This window comes from Anabrus simplex, chromosome 2 (assembly GCF_040414725.1).
Source record: "Anabrus simplex isolate iqAnaSimp1 chromosome 2, ASM4041472v1, whole genome shotgun sequence".
In the NCBI taxonomy this organism is placed as follows: Eukaryota; Metazoa; Arthropoda; class Insecta; order Orthoptera; family Tettigoniidae; genus Anabrus; species Anabrus simplex.
The window spans coordinates 852,968,355-852,983,450 of NC_090266.1; the positions used below are offsets into that span (position 1 = coordinate 852,968,355).

A 15,096-nucleotide genomic window follows, 5' to 3' on the forward strand; every position below is an offset into this window, starting at 1 on the left:
GGCTGCGCCTGGACCCCTCGCACGTGCCACATGTCCCTGCGCCAACCATCTTCGCCACAGGCGCTGCACCGTGGACACATCCCTATGGGTATCGGCTGCGATTTGACGAAGCGACCAACCTGCCCTTCTCAGTCCGATCACCATACCCCTCGTAAAGTCGTCTGTCTGCTGGAAATGCCTCCGTTGACGGCGGCCTGGCATTCTTAGCTATACACGTGTCCTGTGGCACACGACAACACGTTCTACAATGACTGTCGGCTGAGAAATCACGGTACGAAGTGGGCCATTCACCAACGCCGTGTCCCATTTATCGTTCGCTACGTGCGCAGCACAGCGGCGCATTTCACATCATGAGCATACCTCAGTGACGTCAGTCTACCCTGCAATTGGCATAAAGTTCTGACCACTCCTTCTTGGTGTTGCATTTGCTCTGTCAGTCAGTGTATTAAACCTCTGCAGGCTTGCCACATTATTGTTGTAAAAACATACGTCATTCACATGGAATTCTTACGTAACTACTTAATTTATATATTAACATGCTCAGCTTATCCTCTTCTGTGGTGTAGTGGTTAGCGTGATTAGCTGCAACCCCTGGAGGCCCGGGTTCGCTTCCCGGCTCTGTCACAAAATTTGTAAAGTGGTACGAGGGCTGGAACTGGGTCCACTCAGCCTCGGGAGGTCAACTGAGTAGAGGTGGGTTCGATTCCCACCTCAGCCATCCTCGAAGTGGTTTTCCATGGTTTCCCACTTCTCCTCTAGGCAAATGCCAGGATGCTACCTAACTTAAGGCGACGGCCGCTTCCTTCCCTCTTCCTTGCCTGTCCCTTCCAATCTTCCCATCCCTCCAAAAGGCCCCTGTGGAGGAGCATAACAGGTGAGGCCCTGGGCGAGGTACTGGTCATTCTCCCCAGTTGTATCCCCCGACCCATAGTCTGAAGCTCCAGGACACTGCCCTTGAGGTGGTAGAGGTGGGATCCCTCACTGAGCCCGAAGGAATATCCGACCCTGGAGGGTAAACAGATGAAGAAGGACATACTCAGCTTAACGATGATCTTACTTGTAACTTACTCTGGAGATGCTTAATTCTCTTTTTGAGATGAATTTCCGCTTATTACAGCACTAACTTTGTGTTATCACCAGCACTAGATCATACAGAGCTAATACAAGAGGAGTTCAGTATGGAATGATCATGAATGGAAGGAACATATGTTTTAGTAGGTTGGCGTTGATATGGTCATCTTTTTACTATGATGTTTCAGGATAAAGATAATGGAATATTTGAAAAAATGTGTGGGACTGCTATGGGATCTAGTTTGCGTCTCTGTCCCACTTTTTCACCATTAATAATGAAACTGTCACAGTTCTGAATAAACTGGGTGATAAACTGCAGATCACAGATACGACTTTTATCACTCAAAGGCAGATCTTGTCCTGTAGTAGCCTTCGACCACTTGGAGAACAGATTGGGATACTTTGGGGTGAAAAAAGAATCATTTGACCGTTTATCGCAACCCGATTTGTAACCCGGGACATAGTAAGATGTTACCATATTCTCACACGGTGGTAAATTGAAGCATATGCTGAAGTACACGTCCTACTTCTCAAATACTTAATATCTTTCACTTTTCAGTTCACGAAAAGTTAACACCAGATATTTTGCGCGTATAAAACTACCGAAAAGGACCAGAAGCTGCTTATACACTTCCGCTTTAAGCCGACAAAAAGCGCGCCTGCTTGGCCTTTATATCGACAGCAGCGCTGCAGGCGGCGTAGAGCATGTACACCGTGTCTGTTAACACGTGATTCAGAGGGAGTCATCATACAATTCATTTCTATTATTCATGGTCATATTTTAGTAAATCAAAGACAAATACGTAATCAGTATAATATTTAAGAATGATACTATATGCTCTAAAAAGTGTCTTGGAAAGTCGTTTTCCTGCCGAGTTATTACAGTATTTCGTCGTTGCCGGGACAAAACCTCCTATGTGATAATATTTTTGGAGATATACTGACCCGCAGTACATACATTATTAATAATAATGTTATTTGCTTTACGTCCCACTAACTACTTTTGCGGTCTTCGGAGACGCCGAGGTGCCAGAATTTAGTCCCGCAGGAGTTCTTTTACATGCCAGTAAATCTACCGACACGAGGCTGTCGTATTTTAGCACCTTCAAATACCACCGGACTGAGCCAGGATCGAACCTGCCAAGTTGGGGTTAGAAGGCCAGCGCCTTAACCGTCTGAGCCACCCAGCCCGGCACACATACGTTATGAAGAGCGAGAATGCCTTGACAATATTCACACAATATTGCACCTTAGATGACAGAACCTTACCGGCCAAAGTTCTAAGCTAAAATATTTCACATAGGAGGTTTTGTCCCGGCAGCGACGATTTATTCTAAATGCGATTTTCAAAAAATGGGGACTTATGTCTAAGCTACCACCTCATACTGGAATCGCACATCCTTTAGTCAGGGCATTTTTTGTCTTCCTCACTTTCCTCTTCCTCACTTTCCGTAAAATATTAAATAATTTCATAAATTGTAGCAAATTTGAAACGTATGTATCATCTGTTTCAAGACAAAACCCTTCCATATGATTTCCTCCGAGGATCCTATGATATTTTTCTTCGTCTTTGCCTTGTAATTTTACTACAGTTTAACCAAGTCGGTAATAATCTGGGAGATCCAAATATTTCTTCTTCTTCTTCTACTACCTCTTCTTCCCACACCTGTGGGGTCGCGGGTACGAACTGTGCCGCACATGTGGATTTGACCCTGTTTTACGCCCGGATACCCTTCCTGGCTCTAAACTTTTGGAATGATGTAATCACTGTTGCGTATTTCAGTGGTGGTTGGTAGTGTGGTATGTTGTCTGAATATGATTAGGAAAGTGTTGGGACAAGCAAAACCACTCAGTCCCCGAGGCAGAAGAATTAATCAGACGCGATTAAAATCCCTGAACCGGCCGGGAATCGAACCCGGGATCCTCTGAACTAAAGGCCTCAACGCTGACCATTCAGCCAATGAGTCGGTCGGAGATCCAAATATTTATAATAATTAATACATCTTAAAGAAATCTGATTTCTCCACCACTGTTGTTAGTATTTTTTGTACCCACATCGTCTTTTATAGTAATTGTACGGACCCTGTGGTGAAAGAAAACTCAGTCTGCAAATCACTCATTTTGATCGTCTAACATGTGCAGACAACAATGTGGGTTATGTTCTTTCAATAGCATTTAATAATCAGTTCAATTTTCGTTTGGTATGGTGTAAATTTGGACATCCAAAAGCTGGAGAGTATTTATTACTTTCAGATTACCCAATACATAGTAATTATAAACGAATAGTCACAGTAGAAAACGTTATGCTGCTTCTTTTCCATATTTCTTCTTTCATTTCACCTATAGATCACCCAGTCCTCAGTGGCGAGTCAATAATACAATTTTTCCTTTGCCTCTCAGTCTTAAATTCATGCCAGAGCCGAGAATCTAATCTCTGTCAGAACCAACAATAAACAATGTTTGAAACGAGTTGATGAAAATATTTGTAAGTCCTTAAATTAATGGATGGCTTTTATATAAAAGGAACCAAACACCATTTTTAACATTTCTGTTGTATACTCATATGGGAACTCTTGAAACTCGCTCAATGTTTTATTCAAATAGACCTAAGTTATATGTAGCACTTCAACCAACTAACAGATTGCATTGCCATTTCCTTATCATATTCAGACAGAGCCAAGTAATATTTGACCGTTAATTTTTTTAAAATTTTTTTTGTTTGTAACAACGTGCAGTTTTGAATGTAGTGGTGGTGGAGGTGGTGGTTATTTGTATTTTATGGGGAAGTACAACAAGACAACCGTCCCCAGTTTTGAACGTAATGAAACGAGTGTTATAAAGATGTCATATAGGCTGTAAAGAACATATAAGTGATGGAATTAGTGTGCAGATGTTGACCAATGATCACCGGAAAAAATTGTTTTGCTAGTTGTTTTTACGTCGCACCGACACAGATAGGTCTTACGGCGACGTTGGGACAGGAAAGGGCTAGGACTGGGAAGGAAGCGGCCGTGGCCTTAATTAAGGTACAGCCCCAGCATTTGCCTGGTGTGAAAATGGGAAACGACGGAAAACCATTTTCAGGGCTTCCGACAGTGGGGTTCGAACCTACTATCTCCCGAATACTGGATACTGGCCGCACTTAAGCGACTGCAGCTATCGAGCTCGGTACCAGAAAAATAAAGAAACACATTTTCTTCAGATAGCGTCAATATTATTAGATAAAAGGAAGGCAGATTATTCAGGGGCTAGCTTGGCAGTACTATATTTGATATAATATTTCCTTACCATAATATTTCTTTATTTCACGTAGCACATGCTGTACACTCTGTGGTGTAGTGGTTAGCGTGATTAGCTGCCACCCCCGGAGGTCCGGGTTCGATTCCCGGCTCTGCCACGAAATTTGAAAAGTGGTACGAGGGCTGGAACGGGGTCCACTCAGCCTCGGGAGGTCAACTGTGTACAGGTGGGTTCGATTCCCACCTCAGCCATCCTGGAAATGGTTTTTCGTGGTTTCCCACTTCTCCGCTTCCTTCCCTCTTCCTTGCCTGCCCCATCCAATCTTCCCATCCCTCCACAAGGCCCCTGTTCAGCATAGCAGGTGAGGCCACCTGGGCGAGGTACTGATCATCCTCCCCAGTTGTATCCACCGACCCAGAGTCTGAAGCTTCAGGACACTGCCCTTGAGGCAGTAGAGGTGGGATCCCTCACCGAGTCCGAGGGAAAAACCGACTCTGGAGAAGAAGAAGAAGAAGAATAAGAAGAAGAAGAAGAAGAAGAAGAAGAAGAAGAAGGGCTTGAAGGGTTTGATACCAGAAATATTGTCAAAGCCATTGATAATTTTGTGACAAACTAAAACCTAGATCCTGATAAGTGGGTGGGGTTATATTTCGAAGGATGTTCCACCATATCTGGCAAAGAAAGGGGTGTGCAGACGATTTTGAGGCAAAATTACCGAAAAAGCCCTGTACTCGCATTGCTCCTCGCACAAGTTAAACCTCGTCGTGAACGTTTTGAACGTCATCCCAGGAATTGGAGACTTCGTTGAAACTATGAAGGTGATAATTATATTTTTTCTCGAATCGATTTTATGACGTAAAATTATTGCTAACATTCCTGGACTGTGCGACACCAGATGGTAAGGGAAGTAAAAGAGAGCCTGTTTTTTTTAAGGATAACTTCGTCGATATTGCTGGAGCGTTCGAGACAATAGCTGTAGAGGGAAATGTAGCATCAAAAAACAATCAAATGCATGCAACGTGTAGAGCTTCATTTGTTGTGTCAGCAACATTAATTTCACTTCACTTGAAGACACCTGACATGGTCAAAGTCAACCAGCACATTCAATCTATTCTCGATATACTAAGAGATCATCGGGAAGATGCAGACAACGTCGCAGGAGACGTTTAGAATGAAGCGTCCGGCATTGTAAAGCATTTGAATAACTCGCGTTGCTGGCCGGCAAAGACATATGAGAAATCCATAAATCCATCCGAATTTTGGATAACGTCTATAATAATTCCTTGCTTGGACTATGTCATATCATCTTTAGAAGTCAGATTTTCCTCAGATAAGTCGCCTACATTTTCATTGACGCGTTTCCATCCGAGTAACTTTGCAACATGGGAGATGTTTCATTGAAGGTACGGAAAGAAAATACTCCTTCTAGCGCAACATTTTGCAATTTGGAAAGAATCGACGGGGAAGGGGAACTGTAGTTCAAAATGTGGAATGAGGTACAGGAAGCGCCAGATATCACTCACGTTTTTAAAAAGAGCAAGTTCATTGTCTCGGCCATTAGAAAGGCGCTACTGATGTTACTCTCACAGCCCTACACAACAGGCACTATAGAGCATTCATTCAGCTCCCTTTGTCTAATTATGACTAACAAGCACTATTGGCGAAAATAGGTCACGTGTATTACCCATGCTAAGTATTCACGTCAGTGGGTTTTCATAAACAAGGAGCAGTTAGTGGAAGCTGTAGTTTGAGAATTTGAGACCAATCTTCACAAACTATTCTTCAAAAAATATGTTTTTTTAATGCATGGTGTTCTAGGCTAAGTAGCTCTATTGGTGAAAATAGGTTAAATGGGTTAGTCATGCTAATCATTCACCGTCAATAGGTTGTCGCAATCAATGAGCAAAGAGCAAAAAATATAGTTATAAAATTTGTAACTAATCCTCACAAACTATAGTTTATTTTTATATAAATGAGTCTGCTCCTTTTGTTGTTATTTATTATTGTATGGCACCATGAAAGAAGCTGAATTCCGAAAACTACTCCCACCTCCCGCTTCCATTTTGAGCTGGATACGCCGAATATCACGGTAAACTATCGGCCAACATCTCAGTCAAGACTGGGCAGTTGCCTGCGTGTCAAGTTTAACGCTCAATTTTATTTTGCTGGATGACAGGTATACCAGAACTCTACTGGATGCCTTGTTGCTAATTTCTAATTTTGTCAGATAAATACCAAACGTATCCGAGAAGATACAAACATCGTAAGATGTGGAATGTCGAATTCAATTTTTGATACACTTTCAAAACTCCAACTACCTGGTATCTCTGGCCACGATCTTGATATCCGGGTGCCGACATCCTAACACAAGGGGGGCTAAACCGGACATTAACAATAATATTTATAATAATAGTGATTATTATTGTTGTTTTATGTGTGGGGACAATGTAGAAAATCGTACGATAGTTTATTGCAGCGTCTATTATGATAAATATTACATCTTGAAGATTCAATACCTGAAAAGATAGCTGGACTGAGTGGCTCAGGTGGTAGAGCGCTGACCCTATGATCCCAAATTGGCAAGTTTGTTACCACCTCATACTGATGAAATGTAAAGGTGCTCATATACGACTGCCTCTTGTTGGTAGTTATACCGGCATGTAAATGAACTTTTTCAGGACACAATTCCAGCACATCGGGTTCTTGGAAATCGTAAATGTAGATCGTTGCACGTAAAACCAGTTATTATTATTATTGTTACGGAGATATCCATGAATTAGAAAGGAATAAACGGCAGGGCGTAGACACTAGACAGAACCACACCATGAAAATTTTAATTTAAGAATGTATTTTCATAATCAAATTTTCGTTCCCTTTCTTTTCTTTGCTTTTCTTTGCTTTTCTTATAGTTTGATTGATAAACTCTAAAAAATAACAATAACAGTTTAACAAATTTTAACAATCGTTAACAAGTGGAATATCGTAAGTTTTAACAGGGGAGAAGTAGCTCCCATTTCAACAGTCAGACATTTTTGGTGAGAGAAAGGTAAAAGGGGCTTGAGCCTCTATAAACAAAGTTACCCTTCAGAAGGATAGTCGAAACTTAAACTTTGTTTAAAGATCAAAGATAGACGATAAAGCTTCCAAAACAAAGTTAGCAAAAGATGGGAATCAAACCATCAGCTTCAGATAATAACATATTGGGATGTTCTCGAATTCTGAACTCCAGTTTCAATTTTCCATGGCCGAACGGGCCAAGAACTCACATCATGAACTTATAATTACACTTAAGAGCTCACTAAATCTTGTATCATGTGACACTCGCTGTCCTTACTTAGTGTGGCATCCACACACAAAATATGGATCGAATGATCCAGAAAGACAGGAGCCGAAGCTCGTACTAAATGGCCAAGAAAAGAGAAAACCAAAGGTGAATAGAAAGGCCTAGAAAAAATGGATATGGGATGCTTAACCCACTCAAGCAATCCCGTGAGATGACTTGCCATGAAACCTAATGGGTTAGAAAGCCCGGTAACGCAGAGGATAAGCCATACTTTGTGGTGACTAAGACAGGAAAGGTAAAAATGAAATGGCGTATGGCTTTTAGTGCCGGGAGTGTCCGAGGACAAGTTCGGCTCGCCAGATGCAGGTCTTTTGATTTGACCTGTGCATCGTGATGAGGATAAAATGATGATGGAGACGACACATACACTCAGTCCCCGTGTCAGCCAAATTAACCAATTATGGTTAAAATTCTCGACCCCGCCGGGAATCGAACCCGGGACTTCTGTGACCAAAGGCCGGCATGCTAACCATTTAGTCGTGGACAGAAAAGGTTAAAGATCGAAACGCAGAATATAAATGTAGAGTGTAGAAAAGCTTAATCACTAAAAAGCAAAGTGATTAGGAGAAACGCGGGTACACACTCATACATCCTTAAATTACGTAGTACCCATACTACCCACAAGGGGGATTACACTTCGTCCGCAAACAGCCTAGAAACCTACATGATACAAACTAACTTAAAAAATTAAGAAGCCCTACTTTAAAACTAAGGTAATCGTAGACCGCCCTAATCCTTACATGCTAGAGAAGAACGCTGGTATCTTCTCGTCGCCACACGCAGATAAGTTCACGTATTAGGTCAAATTGCTGCCTACCTTACTGCTGCCCCAGCCGGTCCGTCGTCTCCCCTTATCGCCGCACCGTTCAAGATCCAGGTAAATACATAAGGCTCAAGTTTACAGTTTACATAGGGACTATCTGAGCACTGATTAGGTAGTTTGAAATGAAGAGGCAGTAGTAGAAACTCGGAAATAAATGAATCAAGCCATCCTTGTGCCAACCCCTAAACAAAGATGTAACTAATTTGCACACAATCCAAAACCTGGTGGCACTCAGAAACAAGAGTAGTGACATATTTTAATGAACATGGAATTTATATAACCATCATTCACTTCGGCCTGTCCCTTGAGACTGCACTACATTCAGGCGTTAGAAGGGTTGCCTACAACCAGGGAGAGGCCGTATTACTGTAACATTTAATATTTATTATTATTCATCGTTAGAGCCACAAAGACCGCAAGATCTCAACTGTTTGCCTTCTTGCGGGCCCACCAGGTTTTCATACTTTCGGAATGTGCTTTATCCCATGCATTATTAGTATTATTATTATTGTCGTTGTTGCTATTTGCATTCATTATGTTCTAGTTTATCTAGACGCTATATGAACCATTTACTCTGTTCCAGTCCCCAAGTACCCAGATGGCCCGCGCAGGGTGGACACTCCGTACCCTGCTGCTGGGCCGTGGAGCTCCCGCTGTACTTCGTGATCACAAGAGTTCTGGTAGAGTTTACAGGCGATGTGCATCAGGTACTGAGCTTATTGACTGGCTCATGTCGCTCAGCAACAGCATCCATACCAGAGCACAAGCATGTGGAATGTGGCAGGCGTTGCTAGAAGAAGGAGTCATATCTCATGGTGAGTCTTTGCACCGGATATAATCACGTAAGTTAAATCGCTCACCATTGATCTACATTCAGAGCTGTCTTCCAGGTGGCAGATTCCCTATCAATTGTTTATCTAGTCTTTCTTAACTGACTTCAAAAATGCGTAAATTTATCGAGCATTTCTCTAATGAGTTATTCCAATCCGTAATTCCTCTTCCTATAAATGAAAATTTGCTCCAGTTTCCCGTCTTGAATTTCAACTTTATCTTCTTACTAGGATCTTTCCTACCTTTCAAATCTCCACTCGGGCCGATGATCTTAAATGTTAGGCCCCTAAAAAAATCTCCACTCAAGCGTATTCCTCTAGTAATGTCTTTCTACGCTATGTCTCCACTGTAGAACTGACCTATCCACGTTCGAGATAGTGACAGTATAAAATTATGGAGGTTCAAGGGAGGAGTAAACACATGCAATGTAGTTGTAGATCAGAAGCCAATATAATCGACTACTAATGGGAATAGCGTTGTTCATTTGTATTCTAAATAGCCTATCGAACATAATGTTTCTGTAAACAGGGTGGACAATTATTTGCCTTTTTTATTCTCTTCTGTGTTCTTTTACGCAGGGACGACATAGGCTCATATCCACGGTGGCAATTTTTGAATTGAAATGTCGAAATTGAAATAAACTCAAGTGCGAAAAGGGAAGTAAAGAACTCACTACCGTAATGAGATGTAATTCTAAAGAGAAATTACAAGAATTCAGTTCAAAACATTGTCGGTACCACTGTTAAACAGCGATGATAGACCTACGTGCTGTCCTACGTCTTTGCTTACAGGCAGAAAACTTTTGATCTTTACTCAAATATCAGCATTGACCTCAACATGTATTTGAGTTCACCGGCAGCAAACTGCTATGCTGAACGATCTTCATTCTGTTCCCATAGGAATCAAGAATTATTTACGTACATCTCAAATCCTCCTAGCTATACTACTCTCAATAGAAAATGATCTTACTCTGAAGCTAGATTTTGAACATGTGATTAGTGTGTTCGCTAGTACCGAAGTAAGAAGAAAGTATTTACTTAGTGAAATTCTGTGTTTCTGCAGTGATCAGTTCTACTTCGAAACTTGGTACCTATATTGTGGTGTATCCTTGTAGTATGTTATAGTTTTAATGATTTCTGTCATTACTTTATTTCCGAAAACCCTTATAATATTGTGTTGTATTTCATCCGATTATATTGTGTTTGTTGAATACATATTTGACGGCATGTAACTTACAAATAACTAAGTGCACATTTTCTTCTCGGAATGGTTCGAAATACCTAAATACGAAGCTGCTGAAAGGCTTTTTTCAGGACTGACTAGTGGAGGTCATAGAGGCGTGCTCGGTTCACTCGAAAAGACGTACGTTCGATTTCTCAAAGTTAATTAAGAAGTATAAACGAAGTTTTCACTTCAGAACAGGTCCATTGCAATGGAGTTCATCCAGGCTTCAACAAACAAACTAGTGAGTACCGAGGTGACCGTTCGCCAGTACAGCTCCATGGTTGAATGGTTAGCCTGCTGGCCTCTGGTCACAGGGGTCCCGGGTTCAATTCCCGGCAGGGTAGGGAATTTTAACCTTAATTGGTTAATTTCAATGACAGGGGGGTGTATGTGTCATCTTAGTCATCATTTCATCCTCATCACGACGTGCAGGTCGCCTACGGGATTCAAATCAAAACCTGCATTTGGCGAGCCAAACTTCTCGTCGGACACTCCCGGCACTAAAAGCCATACGCCATTTAATCTTTACCATTCTACACCACTTATTATGCTGAGGCTATAAGCTACCTTTTCCCTCCTCCAGGGAACTTCATGGAGATGGCTTGGCTTTTTAAAAGGCAGACGGGATCCAAAATAAGCACTGCTACGCAGTGTGGTTGGAACTAACCGAGCAAACATAACAAGTTGTGAAAGCTTGCATTGAAGTAAGTATAATTAAGAAAGGAATCAATATTTTATCACCACATGTGTCACGTCTGTTAAATTAGGCACGTGGACATTCTAGGTTTTAAGTCGTATGAAACATAAGTACTGTATTTACAGTGCGTGTATTTACGCCTGCACACCATAGAAACTCCTGGCATCTGTATAAACGCTCCTTTGCCGAGAGAGTAGCCGTGCGGTTAGGGTCGCGTAGCTGTGAGCCTGTACTCGGGAGATAGCGAATTCGAACCCCACTCTCACCGGGTGAGTTGGCCGTGCCGTTAGGGACGCGCAGCTATGAGCTTACATCCGGGAGAGAGTGGGTTCGAACCACACTGTCGGCAGCCCTGAAGATGGTTTTTCGTGGTTTCACATTTTCACACCAGGCAAATGCTGGGGCTGTATCTTAATTAAGGCCACGGCCGCTTTCTTCCCAGTCTTAGACCTTTCCTATCCTATCGACGCCATAAAACCTATCTGTGTAGGTGCGACGTAAAGCAAACTGTAAAAAAAAAAAAGCTTCTTTCTAGGTACTCATATGTGTCACATTGTACTACCGGCAACTTTTTGCAATATCTGAATATGCGTTGGTCGTACCTATCTCCAATTTACTTCTTACGACATTCGTTTTCACATCCTGCCATTTTTGCTTTTTCCATTCCTGCCACCCTGTATAGGGTCTATTAAACCACCAGCTCCGTAGTATAGGGGAAGCGTGCCTCCCTCTTAACAGGAGTACTTGGTTCGATTCCTGGCCAGTTCTGGTATTTAATTCTTGACTGGCCGGGCGAGTTGGCCTTGCGGTTAGGGGCGCGCAGCTGTGAGCTTGCATCCGGGAAATAGCGGGTTCGAACCCCACTGTCGGCAGCCCTGAAGATTGTTTTCCGTGGTTCCCCATTTTCACGCTATGCAAAAGCTGGGGCTGTACCTTAATTAAGGCCACGGCCGCTTCCTTCCCACTCCTAGCTCTTTCCTATAGCATCGTCGCCATAAGACCTATCTGTGTCGAAGCGACGTAAAGCAAATTGTGGAAAAAAAGAAAAAAATCGTGACTGAATGCTGGAATGAGGCTCACTCCGCCTCTTAAAGACCAACTGACGTACTGATACGAGAGGCAGTGTATCCGGTCGTGAAAGTCAAGAAGTATGGCTGAGGATGCCATCACACTGACCACGTGGCACTCCAGCATCAGGAGGCCATTTGGGTGGGCAGCAGTTGTCTTGGCAAACCAAAGCTCCTACTGGAATGACTGTTGTACCACAGGTTTGATTGATTGATTGATTGATTGATTGATTGATTGATTGATTGATTGATTGATTGATTGATTGATTGATTGATTGATTGATTGATTGATTGATTGATTGATTGATTGATTGATTGATTGAACCGCTATAAGAAAATCTAAGAAATCCGAAACATGAGACATACTAGGCACTGTGAGAAATAACACAGTTTTCCATACACTTCATCACTATACCAGAAAGTCATATTGCAGCACCTCTTACTTTTTGAATACTGAATAGCCCCTTTCACGTCAAGGCTCTGCCTGTGCCTTGAATGCGTTACTCAGCACCAGTGTTGATTCCAGCCACTTTACTTCGGGGTGTGCGGGGAGGAGGATTCAAGCTTAACAGAGGTGGCAAGGAATTGCATTAGATCCTGATACAAACACATATTACCGAGCGAGTTGGCCGTGCGGTTAAGGACGTGCAGCTGTGACCTCGCATTGAAGAATGAGGAGGAATAGTCGAAGAACTTAACTTTCACATTCTCGTAACCTTCAGGTTTCAAGAGCCCCAACGTTCACTTTTTTTTTTTTTTTTTTTTTTTTCAAAATGCATATGCTTCTTGCCTCCCTTACCTCCCATAGCTATCCTGAACTTAATAAAATGCATCGTTATGAACACACCACTACTTATTTATTTATTTTTATTATTTTTTAGTTTAGAGTTCAGTCTTTAAATTAGACTCGCAGACTTTGAAAAATGCACCACCGGGCGAGTTGGGCGTGTGGTTAGGGGTGCACAGCTATGAGATTGCATCCGGGAGATAGTGAGTTCAAGCCCCACTGCCGACAGCCCTGAAAATGGTTTTCCGTGGTTTCCCATTTTCACACTAGGCAAATGCTGGGGCTGTACCTTAATTAAGGCCACGACCGCTTTCTTCTCATTCCTAGGCCTTTCCTATTACATCGTCGCCATAAGACCTACCTGTGTCGGTGCGACGTAAAGCCAATTCTTTCTAAAAATGCGCCACCCCGATTTCTATCAAAATAGAACAATTCGTACTTCACTCAATTTTTGCTGATCATTCATTCCATTCCTGACCCGGTCAAATGACTGGAAACAGGCTGTGGATTTCCATTTCATTTGAATTCACGTTCTCGACCGCTTTGAACGGGCGAGTTGGCGGTGCGGTTAGGGGCGCGCAACTGTGAGCTTGCATCCGGAAGATAGTGGGTTCGCACCCCACTGTCGGCAGCCCTGAAGATGGTTTTCCGTGGTTTCCCATTTTCACACCAGGAAAACGACCGCTTTGTTCTCGTACATTTGCGGTAGCAAGAATATCCTCCTTTGAACAATGTGGAGGAATAGTCGAAGAACTTCACTTTCACATTCTCGTATTAATTTCTTGTTGCAGAATGTTTTTCTTCGGAAAGAAAATAACATTTGAGGCTTCGACTTCTACACTATGAAAACACAGTATCTTCACAGAGAACCGAGCACAGACCAACAGGCTTACACGCCGTGACGTACCGAGAAACACGGTCAGGAGTGCCGATCACAGAGAATCTAAAACCAACATTGAGTTCGTTAAGAACACATTATGAGAAATGAATTTAAACATAAGATGATTTTGTCACAGCGGATTTTTTTATTGTCGAGTTCATTGCATTAAAAATGCAGTTAAACAAAACGTACAGGCTCACATCTCACAGCCCAATAATCCAGTTAATCACACATTTGATTGTTGTTTAATTTTAACTTCATTTCTTCTCTTCCTAGTAGAGAAACGGTTTGTGAAAAGCATCGGAGATTCGTGTTACATTAAATCTAATGACGTCAGGGACTCAAAAAAGGTTCGTAATTTTTTGCCAGTCGTTTAACATCATACTGACATATCAAAGGCTTTCGGCCACGCAAGGATAGGAAAAGGGCTAGGATAAGGATGGTAGCGGCCGTAGCCATAATTAAGATACAGCCCCAGCATTTGCCTAGTTTGAAAATGGGAAACCATGGAAAACATATTAAGGGTTGCCGACGATGGGATTCGAACCCACCATCTCCCGAATGCAAGCTCACAACTACTCGACCCGAACCACACGGCCAACTTGCTCAGTGTTCGTAGTTCTTGCTAACCGAAAGATGATAACCGGATAATATAGCTACATGTTCCAGTATTGGTATAAATTTCAATTATACTACGGCTGAAATCCCCGGAGGAGAGGTATTTTCGGGGGGGGGGGGAGGATTTCCTCGAGCCACCCCGTGAAATAAATCATCACTGCTCAGCATTACACACACCACACCTCAGCAGCTTCCAGCTTTTAACGAGAGTGCGACGTCAATAAAAGACCATAATTCTGTGCCAACCCAACCGTCAAGACGACAACAAGCAGATATACTTAATTAAGTGAATAAAAGTAACTTCTTTTGCATAAAATAAGAAACGGTAGCAATAACTTAGGTGATAAAATGACACATCAAGAATAAAGTAATATATTGTTTCAAATGCTTAGATATCCTTACTAATGGCGGTAATGTGTCATAACCCCCTGTGGGTGGGGGAGGCAGACATAGAATTCACACACGGTATTCCCTGCTTGTCGTATGAGGCGACTAAACGAGGCAACCTAGGAGCG

The 15,096-nt window shown here is 42.4% G+C and overlaps 1 protein-coding gene across 1 annotated transcript in view; it reads left to right on the forward strand.

Annotated features, from left to right (window-relative positions):
- Positions 1-15,096, forward strand: part of Epac (Exchange protein directly activated by cAMP) — a gene marked incomplete at its 5' end in the record, with an annotated part of 226,736 nt that overhangs the window by 68,710 nt on the left and 142,930 nt on the right. Inside the window, one exon of the mRNA XM_067140072.2 lies at positions 9,061-9,292. Within this exon, the coding sequence (XP_066996173.1) occupies positions 9,061-9,292 (232 nt within the window). The remainder of the gene's footprint in view (positions 1-9,060; positions 9,293-15,096) is intronic.